Source organism: Eucyclogobius newberryi, unplaced genomic scaffold (genome assembly GCF_026437365.1).
Source record: "Eucyclogobius newberryi isolate DKJ021-1_F unplaced genomic scaffold, fEucNew1.0.hap1 SCAF_19, whole genome shotgun sequence".
Taxonomy (NCBI): domain Eukaryota; kingdom Metazoa; phylum Chordata; class Actinopteri; order Gobiiformes; family Gobiidae; genus Eucyclogobius; species Eucyclogobius newberryi.
Genome location: NW_027315823.1, coordinates 7994513 through 8010488, shown reverse-complemented (window position 1 = coordinate 8010488; position 15976 = coordinate 7994513). Strand labels below are relative to the sequence as shown.

Below are 15976 nucleotides of genomic sequence, written 5' to 3'. Positions count from 1 at the left end.
GTATCTATCGTAAATGTATAAATTGCCATCGGATGTGAATAGCTAGATTCTCGTGTGGTTTTCGGAGAATAAAACACTGTAATTAAATGTGAACAGCACATAGCAATCTCAGCACTGGCATAAAACTATTTTTTCTCAACAAAATCAGGAGCAACCTTGACATATTTACAAGGAATGCATAGTCCCAAAAATGATATAAATTCAAATAGTTATAGACATGAAATGTTTTGAACTCTTGTATTAGTTTCATAGCTATTTTTTTATATAATTTCCTGGATGTGTATAAATGTTTGAAAACATAATTCTCAAATCTAATATTGCCATATACCATTGAGAAGACCATGACTAAAATGAAACGTTTTAATGTTAAGCTCTACAATTAAAACATGTGAAATATTCTTCTTTTGCAGTATTATGGATATTCTTACACTTTTGCTTTGATTTGCACTATGTTATTACAATATTTTGCCATACTCCTGGGCACTATGGACGCGAGTCGAGAGTGATGTCTCACAAAGAGCTTCTCTCTGCACTCTCTGCTATTTTTTGTCATTTCTTTGCGTGATGTTTCATCCCAGGAACACTGACAAATAGCCGTGAATCTACCAGGGAACAGTGAAAGAGCAGCACAAAATAACCACTACAAAGCATTGAAAACGAAAAAAAAAAAAACACCAAAGGAAGCTAGCATCTCATAAAAATGTAAATGGTCTTCAAACTTTCAACATCGTTTCAATTGAACGGTTACTTTGTCACGCAGTAGCTAATAACCGTCTGGAGCTACGGCTAAAATAAATACATACTGTCCATCCATGTCGGCTGCTTTAATTTACTTTCGGAATAATTTTAGTATGTGACAAGCTTTGAAATGAAATCAAACCACCTGAAATTTAGATGAAAAGTGAGCTGAGGCTGAGAGGAACAGACACATTAAAATGTTCGCCAAATATTCACGTTTTCCACATTTATTCCACTTATTCAAAAAAGGATTACATTCATTCATTCATTATTAGCCTCAAAATTCAACAAAAAATACTTATATAACTTGAAATAAGATTGTTAGAATTATTATGTTATTATGTGTTAAAAAAGCACATGTACATAAGTATTCCATGAGCTCAGGTACATCGTTTTTCCACTGATGGTCCTTGAGATGTTGCTACAACTTGATTGGAGTCCAACTGTGGTGAACTCAGTTGACACCTGTCCATAGGAAGGTCCCGCAGTTAACAAACCGTGCCTCGAAGTCCAAGGAATCGTCCATAGACCTCGGAGACAGGATGCACTGCACTCTAAAACCTGCTCCGGGGCGCTCTGGACTTCAGACTGGGACGAGACCCAAAGCGCAGAGCAAGGAGAACAAAGGAGTGGCTACAGGACAACTCTGTGAATGTCCAGGAGGAGCCAAGCCGGAGCCCGGACTTGAACCCGATAAACGTTTCTGGAGAGATCTGAACCGTGAACAAACGCTCACCAAATACAACGTGATGGGGTCGAGAGGTTCTGCAGAGAAGAATGGGAGAAACTGCTCCAAAAATAGGTGTAGCAAGCTTTGCATTATACCGTATTTTTCGGTCTATAAGTCGCACCGGAGTATAAGTCAGACCAGCCAAAAAATGCATAATAGAGAAGAAAAAAAACAAATATAAGTCGCACTGGAGTATAAGTTGCATTTTTGGGGGAAATTGATTTGATTATTTGAATCCAAGACCAAGAACAGACATTTACCCTTGAAATGCAATTTAAAATAATAACAGATTAGAGAACATGGTGAATAGGTGTACGTATGCTAACGCTAACACCTTCAGCTACATGACGCACAGACAGAACTGTGGTAAGTGTCTGGTATGTTAACGTAACATATTAACAGTTATTCAGATAACTATAGCATAAAGAACATGCTAACAAGTTTACCAAAGCATCAGTTTTACCCCAAATCACTAAATCCATTGAATTCTTCTTCCTCTGTGTCACTTCTAAACAACTCCACAAACTCCAGAGGAAGAGGAAGTGCAGATTCTTCTTCTGTGTCGCTTAGAGCCTAGAGCGCCCTCTTGTGGTTGTCAGTGTGAAAATAATGAATGATATCACATATAAGTCGGTACTCCTTCTTTTGTACACATGTACATTTGCAAAGAATTCCAACAACCTTCTATCACATTAATCATTAATGTCATTAATGGATATTTGGAATAATAAAATGTAGAAAAAGTGAGGCGAATACTTTTCCTGTACTTAACATAATGTCGTGTGCAGTCAGAGGAATCTTTATTCAGTAATGTCCAGCACACGTTTCAGAAAAAAAATGCTGATTTATTACGAGACATAAATTCACCAACCCATTTCCACAATTACACTTATTGTCTCAACCCGTGTGTGTGTTTTTTTTTTCTTGTCTATTGATTCCTCGTCTGGAGCGTAGCGACGCTGCCCTGTCCGACCGAGAGCGAAAGCGGTGGCTGTGGTTTTATGAGCTAGCGCACTCGCAATTGTCCTTGAATGCTTGTGGCTACTGCAAATTAATCTTCTGCTGTTTATCACCACGTTCATTTCGTCTTACTTCCCTCGTTCTTGCAAGTGAGTGAATTGCACAAATATTTCAGGACGGGCTGAAGTGCACAAAGTGTTATTATTGCGCGAGGGACTTGTAGTGTGCAGTGAATATATTCCAGAGCTAAACCAGTCTATTCGGTCAAACGACTCTAACCTGAACTAGTGAACTTCTCTCACGGGTTGAGGTTGCGTTACACTTTCACACATTATCATTCCATCCCGATGCTCGGTGGAGGTGAGCTTATTCTGGCGCCTGCAGCTGCCGCGGGGCGGAGTAGCGCTTCGCTCAGAGCGGTGTGTGCAGGGTGCAGCTAACGCGAGGAGCAGTGCCATAATTAACTGTGTGTGTATAAGGGAGAAAAGCCTGTGCGGGGCTGCGTCATCCAGTGAAAACACACTCCCCATGGAATTCATCCGGAGCGCGGCGGCACGTCCGACAAGCGTCCTGTCTGTGCGCGGCTGCCCCGCCCACAGTGCCATTCATCACATTGAGATTCAGTCGTTTTGTCAATGATATGAAAATCCACAGCCAATCACTAAAAACATGGATTGGAGTTCAGACCTTTTTTTTAAGGGTAAATTTCCAATTTCCTATTTTTATTATATTATTTTGTATTATTATTTATTAATTTATTTTGAAGCATTTTTTTTTTTTCAAATGCTTGTGAATGCCAGGTCTCCGAAGAAGCAAGAAGGGACTGGTCAGTACTCGGATCGTTCTGGTCAGTACTCGGATCGATCTGGTTAGTACTCGGATCGATCTGGTCAGTACATGGATCGTTTTGGTCAGTACTCGGATCGTTCTGGTCAGTACTCGGATCGATCTGGTCAGTACTCGGATCGATCTGGTTAGTACTCGGATCGTTCTGGTCAGTACATGGATCGTTTTGGTCAGTACTCGGATCGTTCTGGTCAGTACTCGGATCGTTCTGGTCAGTACTCGGATCGATCTGGTTAGTACTCGGATCGTTCTGGTCAGTACTCGGATCGTTCTGGTCAGTACTCGGATCGTTCTGGTCAGTACTCGGATCGATCTGGTTAGTACTCGGATCGTTCTGGTCAGTACTCGGATCGTTCTGGTCAGTACTCGGATCGATCTGGTCAGTACATGGATCGTTTTGGTCAGTACTCGGATCGTTCTGGTCAGTACATGGATCGTTTTGGTCAGTACTTGGATTGTTCTGGTCAGTACATGGATTGTTTTGGTCAGTACTCGGATCGTTCGGGTTAGTACTTTGAGTGAGTGTGTGTGTGTGTGTGTGTGTGTGTGTGTGTGCGTGTGCGTGTGCGCGTGTGCGTGTGCGCGTGCGTGTGTCTATTATCTACTGAGAAACACCTTAATATGACTTCACCCCCTACGATAAAGGCGAAACATCAACTAGTTTCTACGCTGTCGCAGGCTCATTGCACAAACGGCAAAGTATGAAACACAACAGCCATAATCATAATATCACGGGGGATTCATCTTTGCCCATGCGTGAGATGGTCTGTTGCATGTTGCCGATGCATGACTGGGTTTACACGGGACGAGATGGGGATATTTCGATTGATTTGTGCATGTTTGAGTAATCCCGAGTTGGCTGGCTTTCACGTTCTCAGAGGTTTTTTTTCCCCCTCCGCCCACTGCTCTGTACTTGTGAGTGTTCAAAAATGTAGACTGAAGGTTACGCATTGAGTGAAAATATGTCATGTAACTGCCAAATAATGTGAATAAAAATCCGCTTTCTACGCTAAAATACCACCATAAAGTCCAGAAGTAAATGGAACTGTTTCTGTTAGAACCTTTTTAGATCATGTACTATGTAAAATAAAGATGTGCATGTGTTTAATGCTGGATATCTGATAACCTTGTGAATCTATTAGTATTATTTATTCTATTATTTTTGTATTAGAACAGGTGTAAATTACATGAAGGATACCATAGTTTTGTTTCACCTTACGTACATCTGCACCTTACTTTTTAACTATAAAACTTGTTGTCTCTTGATAGAAGAAAGACAATATTATAACGTATTCCTATTCATCTGAAACCGTGACTAAAAACAATATTAAAAGACGCCACATTACAACTATTATCTTTAGGCATTTGACCTTTCGATAAAACAGATTTCAGTTTGAAATGACACGTCTTGTTTTTGCTCTCGATATCCATGTTACGTGAATATCTTACGTGTAACGCTTTGTTTTCAGGAAGACTAAATCAAAGACACATATTTGTGGAAACGTTTGTAAGCTGCTTGTGTTTGCACGGACCAGAACTGACAAACTTTACCCATCACGACGGAGGCTCCTCACAAACATTTGCGCTTGTTTATCGTACAGCCGGATAATATTGATCTGTCTAAGTCTGTACCCAAGTAAAACATGTGAGCTAATGCTATACCGTTAATACATGTGTAGTAAGTTAGCCCTGTGGTTCTGATAGGTGGACTAAATAACCCTTTAAAAATGTGTACCGTATTTTCCTGACAAGTCGCACCAGCCAAAAAATGCACAATAGAGAAGAAAAAAACATATATAAGTTGCACTGGAGTATGAAATGTGGTTGCAAGTGTAAAAATAACAAATAATATCACATCGCTCCGGAGTATAAATATATGTATAAGTGGCACCCCGGCCAAAACTATGAAAAACTTATAGTCCGGAAAATACGGTAAACTTTCTAAATTTTTGAAGTGAACATGATGTGATTTCAATGGAGAAACTGGGATAAAAGCTAAAAATCAACCAAAATCAAAGCAAAAAATCAACCAAAATCAACCACTCGGATACATGTGAGTCATATCAGAGCCTGGTTTAAAGACTTTTATTATTGCATTCTACTTTATTTGGTTCATTAACAGGAGATTATGGAACACTTTGCATTTTTGATAAAGGCAAAATCCTTATTGTTACTGGACAAATACCCGCAGAAATGCTCACAATAATGTTTCGTTTTATCAGCTATTATTTTACATGCTTTACCACAACTTATACTTTTGTGATGCTCAAGTTTAAAGGCTAGAAAATGTTTGTTTTTTCATCATTTTAAAGCAAACTAACTGACATTTCTGCCCTGGAAATTGTTTCTGTTATGTAGACTTAAAAGCATTGACATTTAGATGTTGTTTTCCTCCATTTTAGAATGTTGGAGATTCTGGTGACATAGCATTTTAAAGGGTATATACTGTACAATAATCATTTTTACCCTAGCACTACTTTTACTTCTAACTGCTGTTACGATTACTGTCATAGTACTTTTGCTTAAATCCATATAGCAGAATGTTCTTGGTTATATTTGGCCCAACAACACAAGTGCAGAAACATGAAAGAATCAATAAATCTTTATTTATGGAGCCCTTTACAACACTCAAGATGACCAAAGTGATTTCCAATAAAAAACAAAAATCAAGGCATTAATGTAGCATAGCATAAAACCATAATAAGATATAATTAACAGTGCAAATAAAACGGTACAAAATAAGTGTCTCTACTACCGAGCCTATCTCAATAAATGTATTTTGAGCCAAGATGCACAAAGGCCAAAATCTGCGATGTATGCAGTACCGTATGTCACGAGTCTGGTCTACGGAGAGGGGAGTTAGCTCAAACAAAGGACACATGTTTTCCATTTGTTCAACCAATAAAAACAACCACATTTTTAAAAAAGTACAAGGTGAAATTATGATCAAAGTACTGAAATAAATGAGTAAAAGTACAACTGTGTCTCCAACTTAAGGAGGAAACCATTAAATATGCAGCAAAAGTGGTTTCAGAGTTGTGGCCCATGATATGCTTTTCACCTAACTGATTCCTTCTTCTTCTTCTTCTTCTGCCACATTTCAATTTACAGAAGCCATCAGAAGGACAACAGCAGTTTGTATGGGACTAATGAAAGCGCTCTCCTCGTCGCAATACATCTGTACTCCACGTATCACTTCTATCTTCATCTCGCCACTTCAGGACCGCGGCACAAAGGCGCGAGAGCTCCGCGGCGGTTAAACGGTTAAAAACCCCTCGGACAAGAAGCAGGCAAATTAGCCCCGCCGCTCGTATCTGGTGATAGAGAGCCTTGACACTGTGGCGCTCGGGAAATTAATTTCACTCAAGTGTGCGGATGGTTGTAAATGGCCTTAAGACGAGCCAGGAGATTGTTAATACCAACATATGGGTCAGGTCTGAATGACAGAGCAGAGGCTTTTGAAAATGGATTCTTTGCTTTTTCAAATTGGCCAGCAGGAAATGTAATGCACCTCCGAGTGTGAGAAAAGACTGCCTGATGAAATCCAGATTGGTAATTATAAAGAAAAGGTTCGTACATTAGCGGCAATAGGGTGAGCGGCGTAAAGAAGTGTAGAATAGTGGCATATATATTCTAAAGCCGGCAAAATACAAGTCTTGAATGTAAAACGGGATGAATTACATGCATATGGTGTGAATGATTTTACAAAGTTGAAAAATGTTCCTTCACTTTTGGCCAATGATACTGTAGATCAGAGGTTCTCCAATTTTTTAACACCAAATGCTAAGATAATATTTAGCTTTCCAAGTACGAATGTAGATGTAAACATGGGCAATATCAAGCCAAAGTCATGGCTAAACATGGTCTAAAAGATAAAAAAACAAAACAAAACAGAACAAGGTAGTGGATAGTATTGACGAATCCAAAGGAGGGCTAAAACATTAATAGATTTGAGGCAGTCACGTACCACCAAGAATAAGTGAGTCTACAAAGTTAATAAATAATAGCACAATTCTGTCAATACAAAGTTGAGTCATAAGAAAGTTGAATCATGAGAAAGTGAAACGTTTTTCACTAACTCCACAGCATCTGACAGAGGCGCCGGAAAGTGCTGAATAAAGGATGTTCCCGCGGCAACCTCAGGTCCAGGTGCGTGTATTTACTATTCAGAGAGAATCATGGGTAATCTCCCTTTGACTTACACTATCTGGCTTTTCTCTCCTCTGATGACTTCTGCAAACTTCCCTAAAGTTGCATTGGGTCTAATTAGCTCATTCTAATCGTGTCCTCCAAAGGTCTGACAAACTCCAATCAGGGCGTCCCTCTGAGGGCCGGGCGCTCTGCCCTCTGCCTGATCAGAATGGTAGATTAAAGGCTGCACAGTGCTGACAAGCACGCCTCTGTCCAGGGACGCACAACACTTACTCACAAGTACAAGTACTAGACTCGCACACAGACCTTTTATTATATGATTTATGCTTTAGTGGTACAAGTTGTAAGTCTTTTTGTTTTTCCTTAAAGTTCAAACCGCAAAAGGAAGAAGTAGATATTCAGTATTGTTACATCAGCGTGTTACATAAGAGCTGCGCGATCAGACACGTGAGAACAGCAGGGGTCCAGGGCTGCACGGAGACCCCCAAATTACGCTTAACGGTTTAGGGCTGGCTGTGATCCGACCCCTGAGACGATACAACGGATTCAGAGCTGCTTGATTTGCTGCTAGTATCTTTTTCCCCACCCACTCATCCGATTGGTCAGCCTTTGGCATCTTTTGAGCGATTGACAGATGCGTTGACCAATTCTCTTTAGCTTGGTGTGAAACCGTTTGTTACGTCTGAAAAACAACATGAAGTTACATGAGTTGCTAAATATATCGCAGTTGAATCAAAATTGCAATTTGAAATAATGTTATTATTTAGATGATTGAAGGTCTTCTGAAAAATATCCAGACTTTTTTTTTTAGAGCCATTCAGTTCTCGTTTAGACCACTGCACAGAGTTGTTTAGAATGTGTGTGTTGAAGCGGACCTCTCAGTTTCTAATGTGCACTACCATTAAGGCTCGCGACCAGAACGATTGATATGATCCATATGGAAATGATCAAATATATCTTTAAATGACAAATACTACGTCATGTTTGTATTGTTATTAGTGTTTAAAACATGCTCTTGAGTATCTTTACTTTGGCATCTCATGTTTCCCACACTAGGAACTGACCTAGAATTACATAGGAGGGAAAAACAAATACTAGCTTGCCTCCAACATGTAGCCATGCAGTTATGAGCGTGGATAGGTGGCAGAAAGGCACAGAATGAGACTTAAAAACAGCACAGAAGATCTTGGAGCCATGTTATAGGTAGAATATGACATCAGATCTGGAAAACTCAGAATATAATTTTGACGCTCGGAGGACAGAGGACGGTCTAAACGGTATTCATCAAACTAGCGTGAAGAAATAGCTGCGGTTCCTCTCCAGCGAAGGGGCGGGGGCAGGGGCGGGGGCGGGGGGAGGGGAGCATGTTACAGGTACAGAGTGCTTCCTGGAGGATGGGCTGAAACAGGGAAGCGTGCTACAGCACCAGGCCGACTCATCCTGGTGAGTAGGCCCCGTCTGTCTGCTCATCCGAGGGGAAGGATAGAGACTGTTCTCTAACTAAAGACTGCAAGAATCAATTTAAAAAAACACTTTGGGCACATGTATGAGGTACCAATAGCACTGTAAGAAGGTTAAAAGCGCTGAAAAGTTGATTTTACATGATATGGGACCTTTAATAAGAGTTCTTATATTAAGAGTGTTTTTTAAACTCCCTATAAGTTATCTGTCCTTTTCCTCTGTATCTACCAGCGTTGCAACAATGAAATTTCCCCATGTGTGGACAATAAAGGAATATCTTATCTTATCTTAATGCAACTTCAGGTTTTGATGAAGGAACACTGATATAACATGGTTAAAAAATCAAATAAATTTAATAAAAAACATTTGTTTATAACTTGTGGGTTAATTCATTGTAGCTGTTATTATCCAAAAAGACCAAAAACGATGTTACGCATAAGTCACAACTAACAAGAAGCTACTAAAGTCTTGGCTTGTCGTGTTTTGTAGTGACGCAGCAGATCTTACGCCACATAAAGAAAGCCCAGATGTGGCCTACAGCTCGCAGTGCATGCACGGTGAAACATTAATGTGCGAACGAGAGCGCTCAGAAGGGACAGAGGAAGAGTCTTTTTCTCTGTCTTGTGAAGCTGGGTTAAAGTCAAAACGTGCCCCGGGACTGCTCCAGGCCAGAGCAGCAGCTGCGGGAGGAGCATCAGCACCGAGCCCACAACATGCTCCTCGCAGTCGCAGCCAAATCTGCCATAGCTCTTCTCTCTCTCGTTAGCTCGGGTCACAAGAGCGGGGCACATTTTTACAAATCCTAAATCTGTGCGTCTCGAGCCTTTGCACATACGTAAAAAAGGTAAATGATTCTCTATTAGCGGCCCCAATTACTCTCTTCATAAAGCTGTTTTGTGCAGTAGTTACAGTTAATGAGATGTTGTAGTTATGCTGTAAACAGTAAACATATATATATATATATATATATATATATATATATATATATATACACACCGTATTTTCTGGACTATAAATTGCACCTTTTATCATAGTTGTGCGACTTATACTCCAGAGCGACTTATATGTGATATTATTTGTTATTTTCACAGTGGCAACTGCAAGAGGGCGCTCTAGTCTCTAAGCGACGCAGAAGAAGAATCTGCACTTCCTCTTCCTCTGGAGTTTGTGGAGTTGTTTAGAAGTGACACAGAGGAAGAAGAATTCAATGGATTTAGTGATTTGGGGTAAAACTGATGCTTTGGTAAACTTGTTAGCATGTTCTTTATGCTATAGTTATCTGAATAACTGTTCATATGTTACGTTAACATACCAGACACTTAGCACAGTTCTGTCTGTGCCTCATGTAGCTGAAGGTGTTAGCGTTAGCATACGTACACCTATTCACCATGTTCTCTCATCTGTTATTATTTTAAACTGCATTTCAAGAGGAAATATCTGTTCTTGCAAAAATAAGATAAGATAAGATATTCCTTTATTGTCCCACATGGGGAAATTTCATTGGTGCAACGCAGGTAGATACAGAGGTAGATACAGAAGAACAGATCACTTATAGGAAGTCTGAAAAACACTTTCAGTAGAAAATCTCCTATAAATAAATAAAAACTCCCATAGACAAATAAATAAATAAAAACATAAATACCATTGCATGTGATCACGACAGTAATTGCACATGAATATGTGTCACGACAGCACATAGATTGCACATGAATTTCACAGTAATTGCACATGAATTGCACATGAATTCCAACAGCAATTGCACATATGACAAAATTGCACATCAGTATTAGGTTAGGTCAGTATTGCGAGTGTTCAGTACTAACAGTTTTTGTTATAAAGTCTGACTTATATATGTTTTTTTTCTTCTCTATTATGCATTTTTGGGCTGTGTGCGACTCATAATCCGGTGTGATTTATAGTCCCCTCTCCTTGAACCGACACCTTAACGTGGTGGAGGGGTTTGAGTGCCCGAATGATCCCGGGAGCTATGTTGTCCGGGGCTTCATGCCCCTGGTAGGGTCTCCCAAGGCAAACAGGTCCTAGGTGACGGGTCAGACAAAGATCGGTTCAGAAGCCTCTTATGACGACGACACGAACAAGGCCGTTTACGTCGCCCGGATCGGCGTCACCGGGGCCCCATCCTGGAGCCAGGCCTGGGATGGGTGCTCCATGGCGAGCGCCTGGTGGCCGGGTCTTACCCCACGGGGCCCGGCCGGGCACAGCCCGAAAGAGCGACGTGGGGCCGCCCTCCCGTGGGCCCACCACCCGCAGGAGGATCCATAAGGGGCCGGTGCAGAGAGATCTGGGCGGCAGTCGACGGCAGGGGCCTCGGCGACCAGATCTCCAGACACAGAGACTAACTCTGGGGACATGGAATGTCACCTCGCTGGGGGGGAAAGAGCCTGAGCTTGTGCGGGAGGTTGAGCGATACCGACTAGATATAGTCGGCCTCACCTCCACGCACAGTTTGGGCTCTGGAACCCATCTCCTCGAGAGGGGCTGGACGCTCCACTTCTCTGGTGTTGCCCGTGGGGAGAGGCGGCGGGCTGGTGTGGGCTTGCTGATAGCCCCTCAGCTCAGCCGCCACGTGTTGGAGTTTACCCCGGTAAACGAGAGGGTCGCGTCCCTCCGCCTTCGGGTGGGGGACAGGTCTCTCACTGTTGTGGCGGCCTACGGGCCGAACAGCAGTGCAGAGTACCCGGCCTTCTTGGAGTCCTTGGGAGGGGTACTGGACAGTGCACCGACCGGGGACTCCGTTGTTCTACTGGGGGACTTCAACGCCCACGTGGGCAATGACAGTGACACCTGGAGAGGGGTGATCGGGAAGAACGGCTTCCCCGATCTGAACCCGAGCGGTGTTCAGTTATTGGACTTCTGTGCTAGCCACGGATTGTCCATAATGAATACACCATGTTCAAGCACAAGGGTGTCCATCAGTGCACATGGCACCAGGACACCCTAGGCCGGAGGTCAATGATCGACTTTGTTGTCGTGTCATCAGACCTCCGGCCGCGTGTCTTGGACACTCGGGTGAAGAGAGGGGCAGAGTTGTCAACCGATCACCACCTGGTGGTGAGTTGGATCCGCTGGCGGAGGAGGAAGCCGGACAGACTTGGCAGACCCAAGCGCATTGTGAGGGTCTGTTGGGAACGTCTAGTGGAGCCCTCTGTCAGTAGGGTATTCAACTCGCACCTCCGGGAGAGCTTCTCCCATGTCCCGGGGGAGGTTGGGGACATTGAGTCCGAGTGGACCATGTTCTCCGCCTCCATTGTTGATGCGGCTGCTCGGAGTTGTGGTCGCAAGGTCTCCGGTGCCTGTCGTGGCGGCAACCCTCGAACCCGGTGGTGGACACCGGAAGTAAGGGATGCCGTCAGACTGAAGAAGGAGGCCTATCAGGCCACTCTGGCTTGTAGGTCTCCGGAGGTCATCGACGGGTATCGGCAGGCCAAGCGAGCCGCGGCTCGTGCTGTCGCAGAGGCAAAAACCCGGGCCTGGGAGGAGTTCGGGGAGGCCATGGAGGAGGACTATTGGTCGGCACCAAAGAAATTCTGGCAAACCGTCCGGCGCCTCAGGAGGGGGAAGCAGTGTCTCACCAACACCGTTTACGGTGCGGGTGGAGGCCTGCTGACCTCAACTGGGGATGTCGTCGGACGGTGGAAGGAATACTTTGAGGATCTCCTTAATCCCTCAGTCACGTCTTCCGAAGAGGAAGTAGAGACCGGGGACTCGGAGGCTGGCTCATCCATCACCCAAGCTGAAGTCACTGAGGTTGTTTGCAAACTCCTCGGTGGCAGGGCTCCGGGGGTGGATGAGATCCGCCCTGAGTACCTAAAGTATCTGGATGTTGTAGGACTGTCTTGGTTGACACGTCTCTGCAACATCGCGTGGCGTTCGGGGACCGTGCCTCTGGACTGGCAGACCGGGGTGGTGGTCCCTCTGTTCAAGAAGGGGGACCGGAGGGTGTGTTCCAACTACAGAGGGATCACACTCCTCAGCCTCCCGGGTAAGGTCTATTCCAAGGTACTGGAGAGGAGAATCCGACCGATAGTCGAACCTCGGATTCAGGAGGAGCAGAGTGGTTTTCGTCCCGGTCGTGGAACACTGGACCAGCTCTATACCCTCCATCGGGTGCTCGAGGGCTCATGGGAGTTTGCCCAACCAGTCCACATGTGCTTTGTGGATCTGGAGAAGGCTTTCGACCGTGTCCCTCGGGGTGTCCTTTGGGGGGTGCTCCGGGAGTACGGGGTCCGGGGCCCTTTGCTCAGGGCTGTCCGGTCCCTGTATGACCGGAGCAGGAGCTGTGTTCGCATTGCCGGCAGTAAGTCAGACCTGTTCCCAGTGCATGTTGGACTCCGCCAGGGGTGTCCTTTGTCACCGGTTCTGTTCATAATTTTTATGGACAGAATTTCTAGGCGCAGTCAGGGGTCGGAGGGTGTCCGGTTTGGGGACCACAGGATCTCATCTCTGCTGTTTGCAGACGATGTTGTCCTGATGGCCCCATCAAACCCGGACCTGCAACATGCACTGGGACGGTTTGCAGCCGAGTGTGAAGCGGCTGGGATGAGAATCAGCACCTCCAAATCCGAGGCCATGGTTCTCGACCGGAAAAAGGTGGCTTGCCCTCTCCAGGTGGGTGGGGTGTCCTTGCCCCAAGTGGAGGAGTTCAAGTATCTCGGGGTCTTGTTCACGAGTGAGGGAAAGATGGAGCCTGAGATCGACAGGCGGATCGGTGCAGCGGCTGCAGTGATGCAGTCGCTGCATCGGACCGTTGTGGTGAAGAAGGAGCTGAGCCGAAAGGCAAAGCTCTCTATTTACCGGTCGGTCTACGTTTCTACCCTCACCTATGGTCATGAGCTTTGGGTAGTGACCGAAAGAACAAGATCGCGGATACAAGCGGTCGAAATGAGTTTCCTCCGCCGTGTGGCTGGGCGCTCCCTTAGAGATAAGGTGAGGAGCTCGGCCACACGGGGGGAGCTCGGAGTAGAGCCGCTGCTCCTCCACGTCGAGAGGAGCCAGCTGAGGTGGCTCGGGCATCTGTTTCGGATGCCTCCTGGGCGCCTCCCTCGGGAGGTGTTTCAGGCATGTCCCACCGGGAAGAGGCCCCGGGGAAGACCCAGGACACGCTGGAGAGACTATGTCTCTCGGCTGGCCTGGGAACGCCTCGGGATTCCCCCGGAGGAGTTAGAGGAAGTGTCTGGGGAGAAGGAAGTCTGGGAGTCCCTGCTCAGACTGCTGCCCCCGCAACCCGGCCCCGGATAAAGCGGCAGAAGAAGATGGATGGATGGATTTATAGTCCGGAAAATACGGTATTTATTTCTACAAAAGTGAGTCCAAAAAGTGAACCGCACTGATTTACTACATTGTCAAACGTCATCAAGTCCAAATCTGGTTGTAGTTTCATTCTCGTGGACCCAAGATTGTGTTTGAGTCTCGTCTCGTGGGATTTCTGAGGTTGTGGAAGAAGTAACGGTACGTAGTTTTGTTAAGATATGGTAAAAATAAAAAGGAGCAACAACAACAACAACAACAAAAAGTACTCTAGAAAAAAGGTAAAAACGTGAAAGTACTTCACACAGATTCATTGTAAATGATCTTGTTGATGCCCTTAAGCTTTGATACATTTAGCATTCGCACCCATTACTCTTCCTTTCAACAGTTTCATGGAACACATTTTGAGTCCCCTGAAGTGAAACTTATTTATGCATAACAAGTTAACTCATTTCACAAGTCTAAAAAAAAACATTACATTCCAACTTTATTACGAATATATTCAAAGCTGTTCACAATATCATAATATAATGCACACAAATTCAACCGCCCTTAACTTGGCTTGACTACAGGGAAATGCCATTGTAGTCCATGATAATGTTCCACTGACAACACATCGCCAACACCAAAACGACACGGAAAAAACATAAACTGCACAAAGAAAAGCCAAGAATTCAAGCAAAACCAACGTCAGCCAGTGTTTACCTGAATAAGCCCAGTAGGTGTCCTCAGCGGTGGCCCGGCGCACTCGTGTCCCGGGCCCGGCGGCGGCGAGCGGGTCCTGGGAGGGGGCGGGACTTCCTGCGGCGGCTGTGTGGAGAGAAAACACGGGACAGGGGTCAGCGCACAGCAGTATGATGAAATACCGGAGACCCATGTCCTGTCTGGAACCTGCTGGGCCCTAACTCCGTGTCCCAAAGTGACTCGGGGAGGTCAGCGGCGCAGAGGAGAGGCGGCACGCGAGCGCCCGCTGGGTAAATGCCAACCGCTCTCAAACCACCGCACGGCATGATACGGGGACATCCGGCGCGGGAGGGTTGTTGTGGTGCTGAACGCTGCAGCGGCGACGGAGAAAGAAGCGACGTTTATGTGATTTTACTGTTGGGCTGTTAAAAATGTATTCAAAATTCATATTCTTAGACCAGAATTCTAATGGCCGACTAATTATTTTGGGTTAGGATTTATATTCTCTACAGCAGAAAGAAGAATGTGTTGAGTTATCTTGAGATTTGGGTAAAATATGCGAGTTTAATCTGACTTTTTACTGATAAAGACATCGTTTACTAGTGGTTTTCTGTATTCATATTTCGTAATCATAGAGGTATAACAAGTGTGAGTGCGTTTCCCATAGCGACGCCCCCTTTTGGTTGGCTAATCGATGCACAGGAGGACATATATTTAGTCGATTAATTTTAATATCATATTTTAATGTTTTTTTTTTTTGCCCTGTGCCCTTTATTAGACAGGACAGCGTAGTGTGAAATGGGATGAGAGAGAAGGGAGGACACGCAGTAAACTGTCGGAGTCAAGAGTCGAACGACACTGCGGTCGGCTGCACTTGGAGCCTGGCATGTGTGCTGCCGCTTTAACCACTCCACCACCGGGACGCACACAGCCCCAGTTTCAAAACGTTCAAGATGTGATGTAATCCCTCAGAGTAGAAAAGGTCTGGTTTTAGAAATCAAAGCATTTAGTAGCCTACGGATGCCATGGCGCTGCTAACACTACGTCCGAGTTCTCAACGAATGCTAAGGTCGGATTTTGACCCAGAGATCTTAATTTGTAATATACTATACAGCATTTTACTATGTGTGAAAGAGA

At 44.6% G+C, this 15976-nt stretch overlaps 1 protein-coding gene across 1 annotated transcript in view; it reads right to left on the bottom strand.

Moving 5' to 3' along the window:
* The window catches only part of LOC140366282 (receptor-type tyrosine-protein phosphatase gamma-like), a 366422-nt gene that overhangs the window by 247186 nt on the left and 103260 nt on the right, over positions 1 to 15976 (bottom strand). Inside the window, 1 exon segment of the mRNA XM_072452947.1 lies at positions 14861 to 14965. Within this exon segment, the coding sequence (XP_072309048.1) occupies positions 14861 to 14965 (105 nt within the window).